The sequence below is a fragment of the Vipera ursinii genome (assembly GCF_947247035.1).
Source record: "Vipera ursinii genome assembly, chromosome: 1".
NCBI lineage: Eukaryota > Metazoa > Chordata > Lepidosauria > Squamata > Viperidae > Vipera > Vipera ursinii.
The window spans coordinates 115,636,517-115,660,222 of NC_139512.1; the positions used below are offsets into that span (position 1 = coordinate 115,636,517).

The following is a 23,706-nucleotide window of genomic DNA, read 5'->3' on the forward strand; positions in this document are numbered from 1 at the left end:
AGAACTGCTTAGATGATATTTTTTTCTAAGTCCCGATATGTAAAACCATAGAAATCAAAGAGGGCCTACTTTCTTTTCAAATGATTTGTAGTTTCTCTCCTTAAAATAATAAGTTAACGATGGCGAGTTTTCTAAACTGAAATCCTGCAACTGAAAGAAGCCTTTCTAAAGCTCTCCCTGATTCCAATCTGTAACATTAAAGATGTTAAGCCTTCCTTGTTATTTTTTTTAAAAAAACTACCCCAGGTGCCTTTCTTCATTGCTGCTGTATTTAGTTGTGGGATGCTTTAAATTGCATGGGTGTGGCTCAAGTGTTGCCTGGTAGCTACATTTTTCTTCTTGCCCTCAATAATGCCTCACACCCATCTCTGAATCTTCTGCAGCAACTTGATTCCTCTGGGCTTTGCCTCAAACAGCAAGTACTGGGCACTATGTTCTTTGCTTCAGGTGATAAAACAAGTTGAACCTGTTTCTGGGGCCTTCCTTGGATGGTGGTATCTGCTAAAGTCCATTTCAAACCAACACTGTAGATCAGGGATCTTCAAACTTGGCCCTTTTTTGACTTGTGGACTTCAGCTCCCAGAATTCCTCAGCCAGGCAAACTGGCTGAGGAATTCTGGGAGTTGAAGTCCACAAGTCATAAAAGGGCCAAGTTTGAAGACCCCTGCTGAAGATCAAGGGTGATTAGTAAGTGATATAGGCGGCTGGGGATTTGATACCCAGAAAGAGAACGAGATGTCAATTCTGTTTCATACTGTATGTGGTTTAAGTGTCAGGCACATGCTTCTATTTTTTGAGCACTGGTCGCCTCTTGGCTGAAGTACAAAAGTTGAATCGACCCCATTACACCAGTAGCTGCATATTTGCAGGGCAACCTAGTAACATGTTCCCAAAGAGATATGAAAGGTTCCATATAAACAAGGTTCACACTTGTTCTGAGAAAAATAATAAACCTTTGCAAGCCTCTGTAGCACATACTACTCTAAATATACTTCATTGTAATCTGGAGATATATCCTGCTTTATCCATGAAACTGGTAAGCCCAAATTTTAAATACAGAATTTGAAGGCATTTGTAAAATAGATTTTAGAAAGACAGCATAAATTTTACCTATAAAACATTAGACTGCATTTACAATGGAAAAGAAAAAAAACCAGTTTCCTCACATTTCAGGCAAAATACAAGCATGACTTAGTAAAATCTCAGGATTCTAAAGAAAAGCTGGACTCCTTTGCGGACAATTGTATTTATGCGGGTGGAAAAATTTAAAATTCTGCATACAAACTGATTAAACTTGTAATGTTAAGCAATACTGTATTAGGAAATACTACTACTAAGTTTTTTTCTGCAACCTGTTCTTCAGTTCTGAACATAAAGCAATTTCTGACCACTTACACTGAATATTTAGAAAATCAAGAACTCCAAGTCAACAGCTTCAGAGGCAATAATTACAACTTTTAACCTTTCTTTGAAAATACTTTTAAGTTGATAGGCCTTTTTCTCTGTTGGGGTCATTTATTCAACAGTGGGTACAGGTTGGGAGGTTGCCTCATCCAGCTTCAAAAACTTCTAGCTCTAGTACTTTTGTTAAGGTATTTGAGATTACTGAATTTCTGACAGAGTGGGAAATACTAGAAATAGCCCAATGCCATTAGAACTGTGCATATTGACAGGATGTGTGAGCAAATGATACCATTAGAACCAGAAAATGGATCTCTCCTATACTCACTTCATTGCAAAGATTCATCAAGAAAATTGTGATTTTAATCAAATTCCACAAATTTTAATAATTGCAAATTACGTACTGCTGAAGAATAGAAGTATTCCCAACCCCTGGTCCATGGACCAATACCAGGCCACGGCATGCCAGCAACCGGTCCACACAAACAAGCAAAGCCCCATCCATGGAATGCAGGCAGCACACAAAACCATGCATCCTCCGGTCCATGGAAAAACCTCTTTCCACAGAACCAGTCCCTGGTGCCCAAAAGGTTGGGGATCTATGTACTAGACTTTATATAACATTTTGCTTGTGAGAGCAGTTTTGGAAAAGCCAAAAATGTCTATTTAAAAAAATGTAATAAAAGACCCTACATAAGATGGCAAACTGTTTGGCAATCCAGACACAACTTTGGACCATCTTACTGATTTTCATGACCTTACTTAACTCAGTAATAAGGTAGTTAATGCTGCAGCACTAAGTCTGCTTATCAGAACTTAAAGCTACTTTGGACTCCCTTATATGAGGATGCTGTAAATTTTTGAATCTTCTGATGAAATATAGCTACACAGCCTGTTAAGTCAGGAGCAAAATATGGAGTGACCATGGGGATCCTCCTGGAACTTACAGGCAGCACATACATTGGCTTATCTGTGGACTGGAACCTCAAGCCAATCTCTAACTTCTTTGATACAAAAAAAGGCAAACACCTTTATACCTAATTCTAAAAAACAAAACTGGAAAGATTACTTCCAAAGCAATCTTAGAATTATTAATCATTAGGTTATTGTAACAAATTCATTACATACTTTTTATTTGTGTACACACGCACAAAAAAAAGCCTCTGGTGAAACTCAAACCTATTACTTGCAAATCTGAGGGTTCTTCAGAAGTCCGCCACAAAGCTCTGAAAATTCTTTTTGTCTTTTGTCTCTGAAATGTGTAAGGTCCTACATGTTTATTGGGACGTAAAAATGAAACAAAGCAGTTATTTTACGTTTAGAACTGCAGTTTCATTCGGAGCAAAGTGGTGGTCATCCAAAAATAAATAAATAAAACAGAAATTTCCGAAATAAAGTTAAGAATGAGAATATAAAAGTAACTTTTTTTACCCTAAATAAATGTTTTTGTCGTTTATCGGGAAACTAAAATCACGCAACCGGTCCGGTCGCTTTAAGATTTGTGGACTTCAGCTCCCAGAATTCCTCAGCCAGCTATGCTGGCTGAGGAATTCTGGGAGCTGAAGTCCACAAGTCTTCAAAGTTGTCAAGGTTGCAGAGCCCTGTATTAGAAGGTGAAGGGCCTGGGAAGCGGCGCTTCCTGCGGCCAATGCTTTCGACCGGGCCGATCGGGGGGGAGCGAGCAGGGTGCCAGAATTACCGCGACGACCATCAAGGGAAAGCGTGCTTGACCTCAACCGTCTCGAGATCCCCCTCGCAACTTTTGCTTAACCCACGCACACGCTCTGCTGTCTGAATGGATACGAGGGAAGAAGGATCGGGTCCAGGGGCCCAAGAAGCTAATTGGTTAATGCGAAGGGACCGGAATGAAAACGGTTGTCTGGACTTGCGGGGCAAGAAAGGATGCTCCTAATCAGGGAGGGGAGGGGGAAAGAGGGAAAGGAGCCGGAGGACCCCGCTTGCCTCTTTCCCTTCGGAAGAGAGATCCCCCACCGACGGACCCCACCCTCTAATCCAGGGGTCTTCAAACTTGGCCCTTTTATGACTTGTGGACTTCAACTCCCAGAATTCCTCAGCCAGCGTGCCTGGCTGAGGAATTCTGGGAGTTGAAGTCCACAAGTCATAAAAGGGCCAAGTTTGAAGACCCCTGCTCTAATCTCGCGGCCACTGAGACCGTCGCCCCCGAGAGGGCGTGTCCTATTTCCCGAGGGTGGGGAGGCCTCCGCTCGGGAAGCGCGGAGCGTATTGGCTGACGCTTCCAAGTAGGCGGGGATTGCCTCCTCTGGTTCCTCATTTAGGCGGGGCGAAGTTGCCAAGCAGGCGAAGTCTAGCACCCTAAGGGCCGTCGTTAGAGCAGCGCGGCTTGCGGCTTGCGGCTTGCGCGCGTCGGAGTGCTTCAAGCCGAGCTTGGGCGGAGGGAGTTGCGGCAGCTGCTCGCTCGGCTTGGCGGGAAATGTTACTGCAATGTCGCTTTGTTCCCAAGACTTCCAAACCCTTCCATCAGAATTACCAGAATGGCCGAGTGGTTAAGGCGTTGGACTTAAGTTCCAATAGACGCGAGTCTGCGTGGGTTCGAACCCCACTTCTGGTAGCGAGGAGCCTTTTTTTTTCAACCCCCCCTTTTCTCAATGCCGAATATCTTCCAATCGATTTGATTAATGGCGATGCTTGGCGCAGTGTGTTTTGGGCGTTATCTGAGGTAGCCTGATTTCTCACAATCTTCCATGTCTCGAAATCTATCCCTCTCTCCCTCTCTCTCTCTCTCTCTCTCTCTCTCTCAAAACGGTGAATCCCAACAAAAGCCAAACTGCCTGAACTTGTGGCTTTTCTACCTTGCTAGAAGTCGCCCTCGATGGTTGATTCGGAGTCCCTGTAATTAGTGCAGGTTCGCATCCCACCAGGCTCAAGGTTGACTCAGCCTTCCATCCTTCCGAAGTAGGTAAAATGAGGACCCAGATTGTTGGGGGCAATTAAGCTGACTTTGTAATAATGCCTCTTGGGGGGGGGCAAAAGCCCTAATAAGCAGGCATATACATAGAATGAAGGCTATTGCTAAGCTTGTAAGCTGCCCTGAGTCTTCGGAGAAGGGCGGGATATAAAATGGAATTAAAATAAATAAATAAATAAATAAATTTGAGCAAGCGGCGTCTCTCTGCACGAGGGGATTCCCGGGTCTGGTGCTCGGATGCTTCTGACGCCGCCGCGGAGAAATCGCCGGCAACTCCAAAGGGCTTATTTCTGAGCAGAGGCTCTGGTAGGATGATGCTCGCCTTCTTGCCCCTGTCCCATATTCCAGCCTTCCCCAACACAGGGCCCTCCACGACGTTTGAGGATTATGGGAGCTGTAATCCAACCCGGTGGGAAACATCAGGTTATTATTCTCCCCCCCCCCCGAGCCTTTTATGGACATTTTTCGAGCCTCTTCCTACGCGTAGGAAGATCTGATTTAACGTCTGTGGCAGACTAGAAGTTAATTCTTCTAAGTTCTGCCTCCGTCAACTCCATAGTTCAACTGCCCAACTTCTCATCAAGAGCTTTATTGAACAGTTCTTGATCTTTGAGATGAAATATGAAACGGGGAAAACGCAGCTATTACTCCTGAGGAAAAGGTGCTTTGGGCAATTCAGAGAGCCTGTACGAATTTCTACATACTAAACTCCAAGGATTAACACATTTGGTGGTTGGACTCAATGACAACAGTGATGGGCGCACCATTTGAAGATCTAAAAGCAGAGGTCCCCACTTTTGGGGCACCAGGTACTGGTTCTGTGGAGAAGTTTTTTCCACAGACCAGAGAGTGCATGGTTTTGTGTACTGCCTGCATCCCACGGATGGGACTTTGCTTGTTTGCTGGCATGCCGTGGCCTGGTACTGGTCCACGGCCCCGGGGTTGGGGACTGCTGATCTAAAGGATCAGGTTACGGAGCAATCATCTGAAGAAAATCTATGTTGTCACTGAGTTAACAATTTGATGACACCTAATAACATAGGTAGTTTATCCATGATCATGAATAAACATTGGCTGGATTCTTATAGCATGTTAAGTTCAACTATAGTTTACATATCACCATCTATGGATACTTTTAAGACGGCAGGAAGATTCTGTACATCTTTCTCCAGAAAAGTACTATTGTTCACCAGGCCTTAATGTTAGACAAGTCTGCATGCAGATGCTTAGATTCTTTTTAAAACTTCCAACCTTATTTCACATACTATCTGCCAATTTCCAATGGCTTAGCGTAGCTTAGCTTAGGAAGTAACAACTCAGAGGATTTAAAAGGGATTCTGTGAGTGGTATGTCAGGTTGTCGTCCCTGTGAATGGCAACTTATCCGGAACAGAATAACACATAGAAATTTTCAAAGGTAATACTGAGTTCTGGGTACAGTATTTTGGAGTGTTGAGTCAAGCTTCATGTAAAAGGTATTAATCCTCTTGGCAACGTAATATTGTACTAATCATTCTCTCCAGAATTGTCTTGAGTCCACTGTTGCCGTCACACAAAAAAAGTTATCTGAACTTTTGTACATGAAAGAAAGGTATTTGTCACCCATCAAAGAGTTCAGGAATAATGGAATGGATTACGGAATAAACAGAACAATTGTTAATTTGCTCATTTAGATACTTAATTAGTTTATATAAATTGCCTTAGAAGTACTTTCCATGAGTTCACTGGAATCCAAGTGTTCTGGGACTTGATACTATTTATTAAAAAGGATGAACTTAATATGTATGGCTATTATTTCAGGTTCACTGCTATTATTAAATCCTTGGGTAATTTTACACCTTAATCTTCAGCAGGATTAGCAGTAGTCCACAGTATAAAGTTGTAAGTACCTGAACCAAGTAATGACATGTTATAGCAATAAGCAGCCATAGAATCAGCAACAAACAATTTTTATTTGCATCTCAATAAAAATGATTTTAAAAGAATCTATAGTGGTAAAATCCACTTGTTTCTACAGGATAGGACAATTTGATTTGCACGGAAACAAGTTTCTTTAGAAAGTGGCTATAGAAAAGCAAAACATCATAGAATAATCCTCCAGGGTAGAAATAAGCCTTCTGCATTTTGTGAATTTGTCTCTCATATTGCCTCACAGGAAGAGCATCCTCTGTTTAGGAAAGAAAAAAGCTAACAGTCAAACAAACCACAAACACATATATTACATCAGCTTTGTGCAATATATTGCTATGCAAATTGTGTATTTAGAAATAATCCTTCCTGTACTGGAGCAAATGACTCCTAGATGCCCCAGTGTGCAGAATAAAATAATCTTGTTCCCAAGTGCAAAACTTAAAGCATTTCACACAAACGGATAGGAATATGGTGATACTGGTGGTCATCATTGCAGAAGAAAAAAGAGATGGAATTTATGCTAAGTTATGGAGACTGGCTGTTCTGAGAATGAATATGGAGTTAGATGATCATAAAATGAGCCTGTCTGGTCTAGTAGTGAAGTAGCTTCAGGCTAGAAATCGGGAGACTTGAGTTCTAGTCCCACCTTAGGCATGAAAGCCAGTTAGGTGGCTTCAGCCTAGTCACTCAGCCCAACCCACCTCTTGCTGGGGGTAAAATAGGAAGGGAAAGTTGTGTTATGTATGTTTGCCACTTTGAGTTACTTATGAAATAATAAAGGTTGGATTTCAAAACTCTAATAGGTATCTTGCAAGCCAGTTCTTGCATCATAATGATGATATAGCATGCTGTGTGAACACATACACTGTGTTTCTAAACTCTGGTTCAGGGCAATGTATAAACCCAGTCTTAAGAGTTTGAGAAACTATCTGCATCCCATTAGCACACCTGATTTTCTTTCCATGCAAGGAGTTGCTTGCATATATTTGATTCCACTGACAGAGGTTCTCATGGGAAAATGGGGATCAGCGCTGAAAGGAAAGGCTTTTGGCAAATTTAACCCAATGCATTTAGGAATGGGAATTTGAGGAGATGAAATGGGTATAAAACTTTGGGATGGATCTTTTACTTGGTGTGGAATTTTGTATTGTGTTTTAAAGCAATTGAAGTGATATAGAGGAAAAAGTTCACCATCCATTTTTCACTGTCATAGTAATTTCTGGAAATGAAGTGAGAGGGAAATACCCATAGTATTCTGCAAGATGTGGAGGTTTTTTTTTCTTTTAACAAATAAATTCTGTATGGCAATTGCATCTGGAAGCTGTCGTGTTGATGTATTTGCATCTAACCTAATGGAAGAGAGCCAGCTTTTAGAAAAATAATTTCAGCTCTTACCTATTTGCTAGAGGATATTTACAAACAGATCCGAATTTCCATGAATTTTTATAATCGTTCCAGCTAATCTTTTCTAAAGGAGAAAGAATGAAATTATGGGTTTAGACTGGTTCACATACACAGGAACTGTTTTCTAATGTTCAACAAATTGCATTACAATTTCTGTCTCTGAGATTCTGGCACTATATTACATAACGATGGGAGTAGTAATATGGGTGTAATTTAAGCCAGAGATAGGTAGATGCCTTTGGAATTTTGAGAGCATATATGAGGAACACAATACACAAAAAAGCTATTGTTGATGCCTATTCACAAAAGGGGTGCCATAATCAATAACACCACTCTCTAAATATCTAGAATAAAAGCTACCCCCACGAGACACTTGGTCATCCGAATGCAATTTTAACAAGGCCTAAACACATTCCTGCTGAAGACTTTGCTTTGTATTTGGCAGCCTCTTAATTTTCTACTCAACAAACATTTTTAAACGTGTAAGTGGAGCAAGGTGCCTGGTGAGACACCGTGTTCTCTGCCCTTGGTTTAAACCAACATTTTTGACTCCCCACCAGAGGCCAAAGAAGGAGACCTAGTTAGGGAGGCTGTGCAATGTTTAAAAGGCTGTTTTGTACAGCATACTGACATGAGTGAAGCCTTCTTGAAGCAGCCATGTCTTCTGTAATGCATGCTTGCTTTGAAGACTTTTCCAGTTCATTTAGGAGTAGATGTGCAACACTTCTGGTGGGACTGCCGGTGCAGTGAAACAGCTGTGCAAGCCAGCGTATGCAGAACTACCCTGGGACACCCTCAAAGCAGTCACACTGAGTCACAACAGCTTCAAGTGTTTTGTACCAATGCATCTTGATCTTCCAAATGCACAGCCTTATTATAAGTGATCCTCAACTGATAACATTTGTTTAGTGACCATGCAAAGCTATAAGATATTGAAAAAAGTGATTTATGACAGGTGCTTACACTTACAACCACTGCAGCATCCCCACAATCTTTTGATCAGAATTTGGATGCTTGGCCACTGGCATGTATTTACCGTGGTTGCAGTGTCCCAAGGTCATGTGATCAACATTTGCGACCTTCTCAGCCAGCTTCCAATAAGCAGAATCAATGGTGGAAGCTGGATTTGCTTAACAGCCATGTGATTCACTTAACAAACGGCAAAAAAAAGACCATAAAATCATGCGCAATCACTTAACTGCCTTCCTTAGCAATAGAAATTCTGGCCCGAATTATGGTTATAAGACAAGGACTACCTGCATGTAACTGCATCATGGTCTCTAGCAGAAACTCACAGTATTATCCATAGAAACTCATGGTGATCCACGAATGAACCATAATGTCAGATGAGATGCAGTAAGAACTGCATTAACTTGAAAAGGTAGGGATTTTCCACCAAATAATTTACCTTTAAAATGGAATGGATGCCTTACATTCGCTGAGAGTATGATCAGAGGTAAAAGAATGGGGGGGGGAGTGTCTGAAATTCAGAATTGTCTTGCTTTCAGATGAATGCAATGCCCTTCTCTGCTCTATTAAAAAATCACATAAGCAGAGGTTGCATCTACAGTATGCAGTTACCAATAATACATCACACATGGATTCTCATTCTCAGCCATGTTACAAATTTCTATCCTCCTAAAAGCCGTGCACAAGCCAATCCTTTCCTAAGTATGACTCTCATTATATACTGGGTAATAAAGATGTGAAAGTTACCGTTGCGCAAAAACCAGGAGCCAAGATAGTGTTCTCCTGTCAATCCATCAGGTTGTTCAGAAGGAAATGAATTGAAATCAAATTCTGAACCATCTGTCCACACAAAAGTTCCCTCCTGAGGAAGTTTCACAGAGTTTGTTAAAATAAGTATACTGGAATAAAAGGTTATCATGTTTCTCAAACAGCACACAAATGATTTATGTTTTGTACAGAGCCAACTTTCTTTAATTTTGTACCCTCCAAATCTGCTGGATGTCAGTTCCCATAATCCCATAAAATATATGTATGTATGTATGTATGTATGTATGTATGTATGTATGTATGTATAAATATTACCTTGAAGGTGTCATGTCCACCAATCCAGTAGGCCTGTCCTTGGTTGTAATTCACTGGCTTGCCCATCAAATGAAAAATGAAATCGTTTTCTTCCGTGCTATGGATGGAGGCCAAGTGGGAAGTTGGAATAGAACTCTGACAAGATACCTAAGAGGAATTCACGGTGAAGCACATCCACTTTTTAATCTATCCATTCCAGAACATCAGTTTTACAAAAAGCTTATGCAAACGTCCTCACCAAATACTTCACTCGAGCTTTTCAAATCATTGTAATTACATGTTTCGAAATATTTGATCCCGGCTTTTCAGGTGTTTGTGTGCCACTAGAAAACTCAAAAACTGTGTTACAAGGTCAAGATAACTGCTTGAAACCAGATGCAGAGATTCAGTCAAACATTTGGAAATACTACCGAAGCCTGCATTTTGTTGCTTTGGTGAAAACCTGTTCTGCATTCATAAAGCGAAGCTGGTTGAAAAAAAATCATCTTTCAGTAAAGCTACCCTATCCAGACTGAAAAATCTGGAGGTCAGCAAAGAGCTATAAAAAATAAATAAAACATTAGCTCTTTGTTACCCCCTAGTGATTGCCCAGAGTTCGGCAGGCAAGTCTAAGAGCCAGGGCCATGCTTTCAGGTGAAGGTCCATTGACTAGAAATGCAATAAGCAGACTTGTTGGCTTGTTATATCTTGAAGCACATATCATCTGCTAACATGTCAAGGAGAAAAGAGCAGGTTGCTTTGAGCTCACTAAATCTAGGGTGCCACTATTTATTCCCAGAAGCAATATAGCTAGCACAAGACTAGAAACTTGGAAGGGGACAATGACCTCAAACAAAATGTGACATGCAGATATATTGGCTTGTGCATATCTAGGAAAAACTAAACTGTGTCATTGTGCCACTTTGCCTCTCTGAGAAGACAGGGACACATAGATGGTAGATTACCTAAATTGCATTTCTGCAGGAAAAGCAGTTACTATTGTTGGCAAGGTACATGAAGAGAGTTAGATGCATGCCTGTGGTTTTTGGCAACTGTCATGGTCAAAATCTAGCTCACTTAAAGCAACTAAATCACTTTGAGGATACAACTCAATTTTATTAGCATGCCAAAAATAATATAGTAAAGCAAAGCTTTGATACTTGGCTAAGCAGCGGAGAGCAAAGACAGAATCAGAGCTTACAAACCTTTGACCCATGACTACATTGCAAGGCATGTTGTGCTCCAAATTGCAATGCTGTTGTGAACTGCCCAGAGTTGCTAAAGAAGTGAAGCCAGATATTTTTAAAAAATAAATAAAAGGCAAGACAAGGGAAAAGGCAAGTACAGTGGAAATTACAATGTGACATTGGATTGTTTTTTTAAAAAAAAAAATTTGGGTGACTTTCTTGTCGCTGTATTTATCTCTAACTATTAGGTCAGCATACTACTGTAGTTCTGAGACAAGGTCAATGACTAGAAACTATTTATTTATTCAGAATGTTTATGTAACCAATTATCTTCTAACCAACTCTGGGCAGGTCCCAGTCAAAAGTTAAAACAGTGCATAAAACATATTAAAACTATAAAACTAAATACGTTAAAACATTAAATTTGGTTTTCTGGGCCAAAGTTTCCTGACTGAGTCTTCTCCCTGTTTTCACTCAGGCTGATTTCAGCTTGCTGTGAATGTTTTCTTACCAATAATTACATTAAACAATTCATATGTACATGTATGTGTATGTGGGGGGGAAACCTCCCATGGGTTTGGTAGTAAATATTCTTGCCCCCAGTGACTGCTCTGCCAACCCATCCCCATTACTTGCCTCAGCTTCAGTCCAGGTGTATCGCTGCTTCACAACTTTGTAGCAGGCAGACTTATACTGCACCCAGCCACTTGCACATAAGCCCTGGGCACAAAGACAGTTCTGGGCAGAGACATCTGATCCAAAGAGAAGTAAAAACAAGGATTTGGTCACTACATATTTCAGCTCATTTTATTTATCCCCACTTATATAGTCCAAGTGGAATCGGTTTATTATTTATTTATTTATTGAACTTATATACCGCCCTTCTCCCGTAGGACCCAGGGCGGTTCACAAAGCAATTAAAACAATATTACAATGCAAAAGTTAATAACAATTAAAATAGATTAAATTATCCTTGATTGAAAATCTAAAACCTCTATAACTCTGATTAAAACCCCAATTACAATAAGTTAAAAATTAAAAGTTCTCAGTCCTGGCCGGAAAGCTCAAAGAGCCAGGTCTTCAGGGGCAGTCCTGAGCTCTACGGGTAGCTGGTTCCAGAGGGCAGGCGCGCCCACAGAGAAGGCCTTCCCCCTGGGTGTCGCCCGCTGGCAATCCTTTGCCAGCGGCACCCTGAGAAGGCCCTCCCTGTGGGAGCGCACAGGACGAAGGGAACTTGATGCCAGCAGCAGGTGTTCCCTCAGATATCCCGGACCCAAGCCATTTAGGGCTTTATAGGTCATCACCAGCACCTTGTAATATGGGGAAGAGAAGGTATGCAAAGGGTCCCTTATGGAAATTGTGTATTTCTATGCCTTTTACTCTGTTATCTCCTACTCAACATCAGTCACGGGGCATTATAATATAATTAAAACAATCCAGTTTACTCATTCTTAGAAATCCCCCATGGAATAAATTATATCCTACCAGTTAAGTATTGCTATGTAATCCTGCAGCCTCCATCCACAAAGTAGTCAGAGCAATCCAATATAAGTAGTCCTTGAATTACAACAGTTCGTTTAGTGACTGTTCAAAGTTACAACAGCACTTTTAAAAAGTGACTTATGACCATTTTTCACACAACCTTTGTAGCATCCCCATGATCGTGTGATCAAAATTCAAATGCTTGGCAACTGGTTCATACTTAGGATTGTTGCTCTGTCCCAAGATCGTGTGATCGCCTTTTGCAGCCTTTTGACAAGCAAAATGAATGGGGAAGCCCAGACTCACTTAACAACCGTTTTACCAATTTATCAACTGCAGTGATTCACTTAACAACTATGGCAAGAAAGGGGGCAAAAATGGGGCAAAAATCAACAACTTAACAGAAATTTTTGGCTCAATTGTGGTTGTAAGTCAAGGACTACCTGTACACACGTTCCAGGGGTTTTGTTATAATTAAAAGGAGGCATTCAGGAGATGCCGTAAACTCTTAAAGACTGCAATCCCAGCCATACGTCCCCCAAAGTCAGACCAGTGCCTGAATCTTGTGGCCCATTCTTCTGCATAGGCATGCACAGAAATAAACTGCAACATAGATATCGTCTCCCTTTCTTTTTCCTATTTGCTTCTTCTATTTTTCCCTTGCAGTCTGCCTTATGCTACTACTGCTACTACTCCTACTCCTATTACTAATACTACTACCACCTGTCAGTTAATTTAGTAGAAGTGCCCAAGTTCTTACTTTTCTCTTTTTACCTTTGAACCAGTGTAAACTCACCCTGCATGAAAGTGATGCCCAGAAAGGCGCAGATAAATAACCAAGAACACATTCTCTTTGAGCAGAAGCAACCCAAGCTGTCACCCAGCAGATGAATAGGAGACCTGCTGAGGAGCTGAAGTTTCCCCTTGTATTTATGGAAGAACAGTAAATCAGGAAGTATAAGAATATGCAAGTAATTTGCCTAAATTGCATAAATTGGGCAAGTGCACACAATATCCTGGTTGAAGATCTGTTTCCTTATTTGGAAAAGAAATCTGAGCACACAATATCCCCCAGCAAAGTCCACAGTTTAAAACATCCCTCTGTAAAGTCGAAAATAAATAGAAGGAAAAAAAATATTAAGAATTAGCTTCTGATATACTTTGCAGCTGTTATAAGTACAATTACAGTTTAATTTCTCTCTCTAGAGCTACATCATAATACTCTTCTTTCGATAATCCATCCAATTTAATCACCAAAGACATAAATCAGAAGCTCCTTACTTTATTTTTACCCACAAAATCCATAAGAGGTTTCCATTCACCAGTAAAGGTCTTCTCTTAATCAAAGAAGTTAATTTATTCATCTCAGCAAGATCTGTCATTTCACCATTTCTCTTTAGGGGCTAGCGTTGAATCTTTTCACCTCTGTGCATATGCTGTAGTAATCATATTCTGAAACAATCTTTTATGGCTTTTTTCTGTTTATCCACCAGTCCTAAAAGGAAAAAAATATTGGCTTCAATTAAATATTAATTGGTATTTCATTGATTTTAGTTTTTTGACATGTCTACCAAGCATAATAAAATGTCCCTTCATATTGCTCATATTTCCAACTTACATTTGAAGTGCTTTGATACATTCAAGAGAGTTTCTCTGGCATCCTACACCAACACCATATCATTTTATCAAAATTCTCTAAGATCTAAATATAATAGAAATCTCAACTCTTAACTACATGTTTTCCCATTGCTTCATCTGTATGTTGTAACCAAAATTTGTGACCCACTCCATCATGCATTCTTTAACCTGTTTTTCCTCCGTTTCAAACATCAGCAAATATGTATACATTTTAGCAATTATTTGTTCATCATCAGTGCAGAATGATACTTCACATTCTGTCTTACTTTGCTCTATATACCAAAGTATTTAGTATAACCATTCTGAATATTTCTGATCATTGTAAATGGGGAAACCATGGACAATTACATCCTTCTGATATTGTTCTCTTGATCTGATTTAAAATTCTGTTTGATGGTTTTTCCAATAATTCCTGTTACATCCACCATTTGTCCTTGCCTGCTGTTTCTCTTCTATGATAGGCTTCTCGAGCTAAGATCCATAAGGCTGTTTTGGGACACAACATGGGTTTATGCGTATTCCATCCTCTCACTATGGCACATCTAATAGAATGACTTTTAAAATCCACATTAATTTTAGCTTTATCGTACCATAAATATTCTTGTCATTCAAACTTCAGGTCATGACCATCTAATTCTAAGTCTGAATTTTTTAAAAAATCAACACAAATTCAGTAGTGATATTATAGATTCGGTACAGGTCTAGGTCACTTTCGCAACATTCTCTTGCTTCACCACACTATTTTGTTCCATTATTTCAGCTAAAGCAGGAAGGATAAGTGTTCAAGTACTTAGAGAACAGTGAAATGACCCATCAATCAGCTATTGGGTAATTCTGATACATCACAAGCACAGTGTTGCTGTCTTTAGGTTTTTAGAGTAGAAACAGCTGAAGTGCAGCAGATAAGGCTGTCCAGAGACTGGAGGAGAGGAGCATTGTCTGGAATGAGGAATAAGTGCTACTCTTGTCACGTCCACTGCTGATCATCTGTATTCACTTCCAGTATAATGGGAGGATAAAGGTTGCTGATTGTACAAGGTTTATTGCTGCCACCAAACGCTATTGACTTATGGGAGGCAACACTTCATGTTGCTACTTTTATAGCAATTCATTACAAGATGTCCAATATGGTGGTCTATTTCTAATCACCACTCAAAACCTAGTGACTTTACCTTTGTAAGTTGTTCAGCACAAAAGCGCCTGCAACACCTGAGGTCTCAGTTTGGGTGCTGTGATGTTTCTCAGTTCCTACAAAATGCAACCATTATCAAGTATGCATTCATAACAGTGTTGATAAAACTTAATCCACTACTTCCTTCATTGTTTTTCAGTGTTGTTGGTTTGGTGAGTAAACATGAAAGAGTGTTGGATTTCTACTTTTTCTCTCTCTGAATTTCAGCAGTGGTGAAAAGATTCTTGATCTCCTGAGAGATGATATGGCAAAAGAATTCCCATCTGATGTGGATTATTTTTATAAATGTTTAATCCGGAAAGTAAACAAGGCAATCTGCCCACATTTAGGTGATTATGTGGCCTTATGATTTTTATTTTGCCCTTCAAGGATGTTGTTCAATGTGTTATAACAAGCATCTGTTGTAAACAGAATCCCTTTTTGAGGGCCAAAGACAGTAGCAGTAGCCGATGAGCAGTCATGTGGATAGCTTTCCACATAGTCTTTCAAATATTTTATTCCCCAAACTACACTCATCACCTCCTGTATTTTTTTTTCTGTGCAGCTGTGAGAGTGTGCAATGCAAAAGCTACCAGGCGCACACTCTTGTCTAGGCCTTGTGGGTTAATGATATAACTTGAATATGTAATATCGGGTTTAAAGAATTCACATTTGTAGCATCAGAGTCAAAAGCGGAAGTCTGCCTATCTCTGCAGCAATGGCCTCTTGAGGAACTTGCAGAAGCACCTCATTCTTTTCTTCAGGGACAGTGATGTCATATAAATAGCTTTGGAACACTTGGTCTAGGGTTCCCTGCCAAAACATTGATGCAGATGATACTCTTGAGAACAGTCTGTTACAATGACTAGCCCCTTAAATGGATTTATGATGAACACCTTGGAATCTGCCTTTATTTCCATAGGTTATTAAGATTCCAGTAGGTCTCTTCTGCTGAAATGTCCTCTGTTCTAGGAAAGGGCAGTGTTCCGCTTCTAACAGTGGATTAACCTGGACTTTAAAACTTTGACAGCTTAAGTTGTCTTTGGCCACCAGACCAGAGTTGTAGTCCCTGGTTTCCAGTCAATTATCTTGAAATAGTATTTCAGCGTCCAGTTAATCCAGATCCAGAATCTTTTTTTCCTTTCCTTTCCTTTCCTTTCCTTTCCTTTCCTTTCCTTTCCTTTCCTTTCCTTTCCTTTCCTTTCCTTTCCTTTTTTTTTTTTGCTGTGACATATGGAATTGGACATGCTTTGTGAAACTGGACTGTGGCATTTTCCTCTAGTACTGTTTTACACTAAATGTCATCCAATGTCCAGAATCGCTGGATACTATATGGGTGACAAATAAATTTTATAAATAAATAAATACACCCTCAAATACTGGTGCAGTATCATTCAGTACCTGTCTCGGCTTACTCTTGGCGGTTACCGTGGTAGGAAGTATAGCATAGGGACACTGATGTCACTCCAATCCAGCAGTAGCTTTCTCAGTGGGTTGTGCCTCCCAAGTGCTGGTTTATCTGTTTTCATAATATGTCCATCTGACATATCTTACAGGGCATTGTATTTTACAACTGAATGTTTGCTCTTCCATCACTGAATCATCTATTCTATGGCAATAATTTATAGTCGCATGTTATTGGTGCACTTGCGGGCACACATATAACTAACTCCACAATACGCCAACATGGGATCTAAAAGCACCCCTTCTCAACTCTTGACTCCCTGAAAATGTTCCTTTCCTTGAGATTCACCTACAGCATTTTCATCATCTGGATTCATGGAAAAAGAATATCTCCCTAAATTTCAACGTGAGGGAAGAAAAAAGTCCTTCAGTTCGTTGTCCCAGCCAGGAAAGTGCAATCAGAGCCGATGAAATGAGCTGGGAGACAAACGTATCGGAAAGGAGGTTAGTTTATTTCGGAAGCCAATGATACTACGTAGTAGCAGCAGCAATGGGTTCCGGGTCAACTGGCAAACGGGTTTATTGAATACATGAGTTTTTACACAGTTTTACAGCGTTGTCTAATCTGGAGGCTTACTTTTGTGTATTTGTTATTTGCTTTTGGCTAGCTTGTATCGTAAAGGCTAGTAACGGGTGTAACGTGCCGGCTTCCCCGACTTAAGCTGGTTCAACAGATGTAATTAATATTACCCTTTATCAATAACCTCTGGAAAGCTATTTCTGTAAATTAACAGGCTGCAATTCATTGTTTTTTGCATTCGCAACAGCTAAAGCAGGGGTCTTCAAACTTGGCCCTTTTATGACTTGTGGACTTCAACTCCCAGAATTCCTCAGCCAGCCTGTCTGGCTGAGGAATTCTGGGAGTTGAAGTCCACAAGTCATAAAAGGGCCAAGTTTGAGGACCCCTTGAGCTAAAGCCACTCAGATCTCTGATTGCAACATTGTTGCTTTTTCTTTAAACTAAAGTCCTTGCCAGTCCGCCGGAGGCTATTTGTCTGACAGCTTCGAGTGGAGGGGGAGAAAAAAAAAGGAGATGGCGTTACTTTTTACATTTTGCTGCTTGTGCAATTCTCTTTGGCTTTTCTATGTCTTAGAAGACTTTTGTTATAAGCGGGGATTTTCCCGGGGGGGGGCACTGCGTTTTCCTCCTACAAACGTTGACTTAACCACCTCGCCCTTGTTCTAGTACAGAATATTTCGACTTTCTAGATGCCACAATAAAACTACACAATGGATACATGAGCTTCACGTTATACAGGAAAGCTGCAGATCACCATACCTACAGTACATGTTTCCAGGTTTCATCTGGAACCTACCACCGAATCTACCATTTATAGCCAGGGTTTCTGTACAAGCGCAATAGTTCTGGCTTGCTTGACAGACACGTGCAACTGATGGAATTAAAGGAGGCATTCAGGAGATCTACTCACCTGCTGAGATCAATAGGCAAATCAATACTATAGAGCCAGATCAATTCCCAGAGAGGATCTATTAAAGATAGACCATAAAACAGAATTCCATTGATTGTTGCCCACACCTCACAGCTCAAGCCACTCAAATTCAAGAATAAGCTAAAGTGCATACTTGATAATGAGACTGTGCTTACTCAAGCACTGGTGGCAGGCCTATACATACTTGAATATAGATCACCAACCTGAAGCAGATTTCCACCAGAAACAATAGATCCAAACATGGAAATCTGATCCTGTTACAAACCAGAATATCTACATGCCCTCACTTTTACACCCACTGCACCATCACGTGGCCCCTAAACATCACTCACAAGATTAGAGGGGTCTTCACATTCTCTTCCTCTAGTGCAGAACATCTGCCAGAAATGTCCTCTGGATTCACAAACATCACAAAGTTTCAGGCTATCTACGAGGGTTGCAACAAACACAATGGGTTATAATTGTTAATTGATAATGTACTTGCAATCGGTCACATGCAACCCACATCAAGATAACCACCCTGTCTTCACACTTCCTCTCCTTTCCTCATCCCGATTTAAATTCCACATCGGTCTGTCCACCTAATGCAATGGATGAAACGAGCCATTGCTCACAAAAGGTTATTATGCCTTTTAATAAAATGTGTTGGTTGGAAAAGGTGCTACCAGACTCTTCCTGATTTTTCTCTTCTCTCTCTTGTTTCTTTCTCCTCCTTTGCTTCAACCCTCCCCTTCTTAAACAAAAATAGATGACCTACTTCCACTTTCCATGATCAGAAAGAGGACAGTTCTCCGCCTGGCATATATTTGAAGAAAGACTAGGCTAGTCACTAGAGGGTTTGATGATGTATAGGAAAACAAATCTTTTATTTTTAATCACTTTAGGGTCAAAGGTAGTTATGGTTGCTATCAGGCACAGCTGTAAGAAATCATCTGGTTGCCACACAAACTTTTTCCTATCTGGCACTCCACAAATGTGTTGAATGACAACTAACTTAAAGCTAGCTAAAGGTGCTGGAACTGTAAGCTCAAGAAAGCCAAGAAGGCTCCAGGTTGGGAAAGCTGCACAAAAGAAAGCAAGAGGATCAGATTGTAAGATGATAAGATTGTAAGATAAGATACCTTGCCTGGCACTTAAGAGCAACATTAGGATCAAAACAAAGTGAGGAGAACAGAGCAGAATTGTTCAGTTCAGAGGCTTTCAGGGAAGGGATTTGACACAGGATTTCTAAAGAAATATGTCTGTGAAATCCTTACCTGAAAATAATATTAGAAATAATTAAGGAGGATTCTGTGGGAGTACCGGCTCTGGACAGAGAGATCACACAACATTAGCTTCAATAGTTCCCCCCCACCCTCTTTTTTTGGCAATATTTCCAATCAAAGCAGCATGGATAAGGTTTTTTACAGTCCTATTGGTCAACTGCAGGGAACAGGAATAGGCTTATGACAAACTCTGCACGTCCTTCATGTTTGAAGCCCAAAGAAGTGAAAATTACTACAAATGAACTTCAGCATGTTTAGTGAGTGCAAATGGTTTGACAAACCAAATATAAGGAGTTCTGCTAATAATCGGAAAAAGAAGAACTTAGCGCTAAAGTCATAAACTGTCTGGGGGAAAAAGTGAAAGCAGGAAAAGGTAATAGGTGTGAAGCTATGCTGTCTTGTATTGTACAAGCAACATCTTTCTATTGGTGGGAATTTCCCCTGCTCTCTTACAGCATAATAGACACTTGCCAGCTCTTGCCATGTATGTAATCATTTTTTCTGGATTAACCATCTGGAGATTTTCTTTATTCTGCAAATCTTTTGGAATCCCCTACAATGACAACTGCAGGGCAAATCATAAACTGGTTTCCAAAATAAATCTGTCATGTTCAATGAATTTCCATTTGAGCTCTTTCTGCCTCAAAGGTCCTATGCTGACTCCTCCGTGGGGATTTTCTGATTGACCCACTAGTATTATGTGTGAGGCCATATGACCACTGAATTACTGTCAAATTGGATTCAGGCTTCTTCTTTTTTTAGGAAAGTGTGCTTTGCATCAATGCCATATTCATTTTCATAGACACAGTTTAATAAATCATAATCTGATTCCTCTGAATATAGCTGAAGCATGCTGACCTGCTTGTCCTCTGTCATAAAATCCCCGGATATTGTCCATGTTCATTTTGAATTTGTCAACAATTAAAAGAGTGGCATTATTGCCTGTTTGAATGAAATGCATATTTTTTTCTTATTTATTTATTTATTTTATTCGATTTATATACCGCCCTTTTCCCGAAGGACTCAGGGCGGTTTACAGGGCAAATTAAAAAGATACAATATACAGATTAAAATACAATTAAATTAATAGCCCCAACACTTTAAAATTGAATTTAAAACCTTAAAAACCCCTCAATCCATGCCGGCCAGCTCAAATAGCCAGGTTTTTAGGTCCCGGCGAAACGAACGAAGGTCAGGGGCGATCCGGAGTTCCACCGGCAGCTGATTCCATAGGGCAGGCGCGCCCACCGAGAATTCTCTCCCCCTGGGAATCACCCACCGGCACTCCTTGACCGGCGGGACCCTGAGGAGGCCTTCCCTGTGGGAGCGCACAGGACGATGGGAAGTTGACGCTGGCAGCAGGTGCTCCCTAAGATAGTCTGGACCCAAGCCATTTAGGTCATCACCAGCATCTTGAATCTCACCCGGAGGGCAACTGGAAGCCAATGCAGCTCATGGAGAAGAGGCGTTACATGGGAGTATCGGGAGACCCCCATCACAACTCACGCGGCTGCATTCTGCACCAGCTGAAGCCTCCGAGTGGTCCTCAAGGACAGCCCATGTAGAGAGCATTGCAGTATGCAATGGTGAAGTATGCAATGGTGCAGTATGATGGTGAAGAAGCCAGAACTTAAAACAACAATTTGCTTTGACTTAATTTTGAAGCATAGTAAAATTACATGAGTAACCATTCTACAGAACAGCGAAGGAGCTGAAATATCCCCTTCAAAATACACGGCCAGTTTCAGTTACTCTGCTATTTGTTTTGTTCTCATGACCACTGAATTTTATCTCTCAAGTAAAACACTATTTGGTGTGGTGGTAAAGGCACTGGTTTAGAAATAGGGTGGTGGTGGTGGTGGTGGTACTGAATTCTAATTCTGTCTTAGGCAGGAAACGAGCTGGTGATTTGAAGTCAGTCACTGTCTCTCAGTCCAAGAAAGAAGATTCTGGCAAGCCAGTTCTGAAAATGTGTTGCCATGAATGGACTTGTCCCTACAGTCATCAGGATTCAGGGCTGAGCCAATGTTCTACATCAGGCACGTCCAACCCGCAGCCTGCAGCTGACATATGGTCCTAGAGCAGGAGTCTTCAAACTTGGCCCTTTTATGACTTGTGGACTTCAACTCCCAGAATTCCTCAGCCAGTGTGCCTGGCTGAGGCATTCTGGGAGTTGAAGTCCACAAGTCATAAAAGGGCCAAGTTTGAAGACCCCTGTCCTAGACAGTAGCCCTACAAGATTATAATAAAAATATAAAAAAGGAAGCTTGTTGTTTATGTATATTAACTATATTGTATATTTTATAGTGACCCAAGATAATTCTACTCAATGTTGCTCATGCTAGCGAAAAGGTTGGACAGCCATGGACTACAAGTATTAAATACTACAAGTATTTAACTTTAAAAAAAAAGCTGATCTTGCTGGTAATCTGGCCAGTTCATTGGGCTCTCATAGTACTTCTTAAGAGTAAAGGAAGACTTGCATCTCTTCTCTGAAGCATCTCAGAAGGTAGTAAAAAGGTAAAGGTAAAGGTTCCCCCACACATGCGTGCTAGTCGTTTCCAACTCTAGGGGCCAGTACTCATCTCTATTTCAAAGCCGAAGAGCCAGCGCTTGTCCGAGGACATCTCCGTTGTCATGTGGCCGGCATGACTAGACGTCAAAGGCGCACGGAACGCTGTTACCACCCCACTGTAGTGGTCCCTATTTTTCTACTTGCATTTTTACATGCTTTCGAACTGCAAGGTTGGCAGAAGCTGGGACGAGTAACAGGCACTTACTCTGCTACGCAGCACTCGGGATTCGACCCGCCAAACTGCCGACCAACTGATCGACAAGCTCAGCGTCCTAACCCACTGAGCCACTGCGTCCTTTTTCAGAAAGTAGTACATGAAGTCAATTCAAAGGGAAAATCTTGGAACATTAAACATTTGGATTCTTAAGCCGAGTAAGAAATGAAACTGAAAAAGATTTTTGGCAAAATGGCTTCATGAATGTAGGGGGCAAGTTGTATGTCCTTGAGCAGTGGTTGCTCAGAGCCTCCCACCTCCTTTCCAAAGAGCTGTGGGGTATAGTCTTACGTCTGGCAGTAAGGTACTTAGTTTGCATGTCTGTGTTGCAAGATAAATGTACATGGAAAATTGTTGCAACTTCAGGCTAGGATTAAAATGTGCTACCTACATATTAGAATTGTCAGACTCAGTCCAAATTTAGAGCGCATTATGACTCATAAATCATGGTGCATATTAATTATGAGAAAATCCTCAGGGCTTAATTCATACTCATTAACTAATCCTGCTGTCCAACCCTTTACAGGGAAAAATGAGCAAGTTTACGGCAGCCTGGCAATAAAAAAATGATTAAAAGTGATGCAAACAAAAAGTTTTAAAAAATATACAATAATCACACACACACACACACACACACACACAATGTTTGAAACATGTTGAGACAAAAAGGCACAAGGGACTGTTTGCTCTCAGGAGTAATCTTTCCTGATATGGAAAACAGCTGTGCTAGAAAAGAGTCAGAACCAGGATCTGCCTTTGAAAGGACCAATAATAGAGATGCCGATGTAAATAGCAATAGCACTTAGACTTATATATCGCCCCATAGTGCTTTGCAGCATTCTATAAGCAGTTTACAAATGTCAGCGTATTGCCCCCAACTCTCTGGGTCCTCATTTTACTGACCTCAGAAGGATGGAAGGCTGAGTCAATCTTGAGCCAATCAGGATTAAACCCCTGGCTGTGAGCATAGTTAGCCTGCAGTACTGCACTCTAACCACTGCGCCACCAAAGAGGAAAAGGTGAAGCTCCAAAGTGGAATGTTAACAACTGAAATGGGATTAAGCAAACTAGCTCTTTATGGAATAGGAATCAATGCCCAAATTTCTACCCTCTGATGTCTTGTTTAGAACCTTGTTGGTTCATCACATGGCCAGAACCCATTGCAACGTTAACTCTACCCCTTTCCATCCTTCAAAAGCAGTTTGGAGATGATCTGCAATTATTTTTACTCCTGCTAGTTTCAAAACACTAGGAACAATGAATAAAAATGAATACCCACCACAACAAAAGGGAGAGAAAAAAATAATTGTTTCAAATCTTTCCTCCGTGTTCTTACTTCTTGTTACACGGGTCTGTCTACCATTTGCCACAACTCAATAAAATATGGTTGCTTATAGGGGACTGCAAATCCGCAGCCTCCCTTTTTCCTTTGAAAGATCAAAACTCAAGAGCCAGGAGGCAAGTAAAAATAAACGTTTGTACTATGATGACAGTAAACTATCCATTCTACTACTGCACTGTGAGAATGAACTAGCCACAAGCTCTTCAGAGCTGCAGCGTTGCGAA

General features: G+C 40.7%; 1 protein-coding gene across 1 annotated transcript; it reads right to left on the minus strand.

Moving 5' to 3' along the window:
• Positions 1 to 6,280: 6,280 nt before the first annotated feature.
• On the minus strand, positions 6,281 to 13,679 carry LOC310631658 (snaclec purpureotin subunit beta-like). The gene is made up of 7 exons (XM_083348294.1): positions 13,644 to 13,679; positions 13,159 to 13,285; positions 11,517 to 11,632; positions 9,715 to 9,861; positions 9,379 to 9,493; positions 7,654 to 7,726; positions 6,281 to 6,514 (listed from the first exon to the last, which is right to left on the minus strand). Exons 1-7 carry the CDS (start codon positions 13,665 to 13,667, stop codon positions 6,487 to 6,489), a joined length of 630 nt encoding a protein of 209 aa, XP_083204420.1. The 5' UTR covers positions 13,668 to 13,679; the 3' UTR covers positions 6,281 to 6,486.
• Positions 13,680 to 23,706: the final 10,027 nt, after the last annotated feature.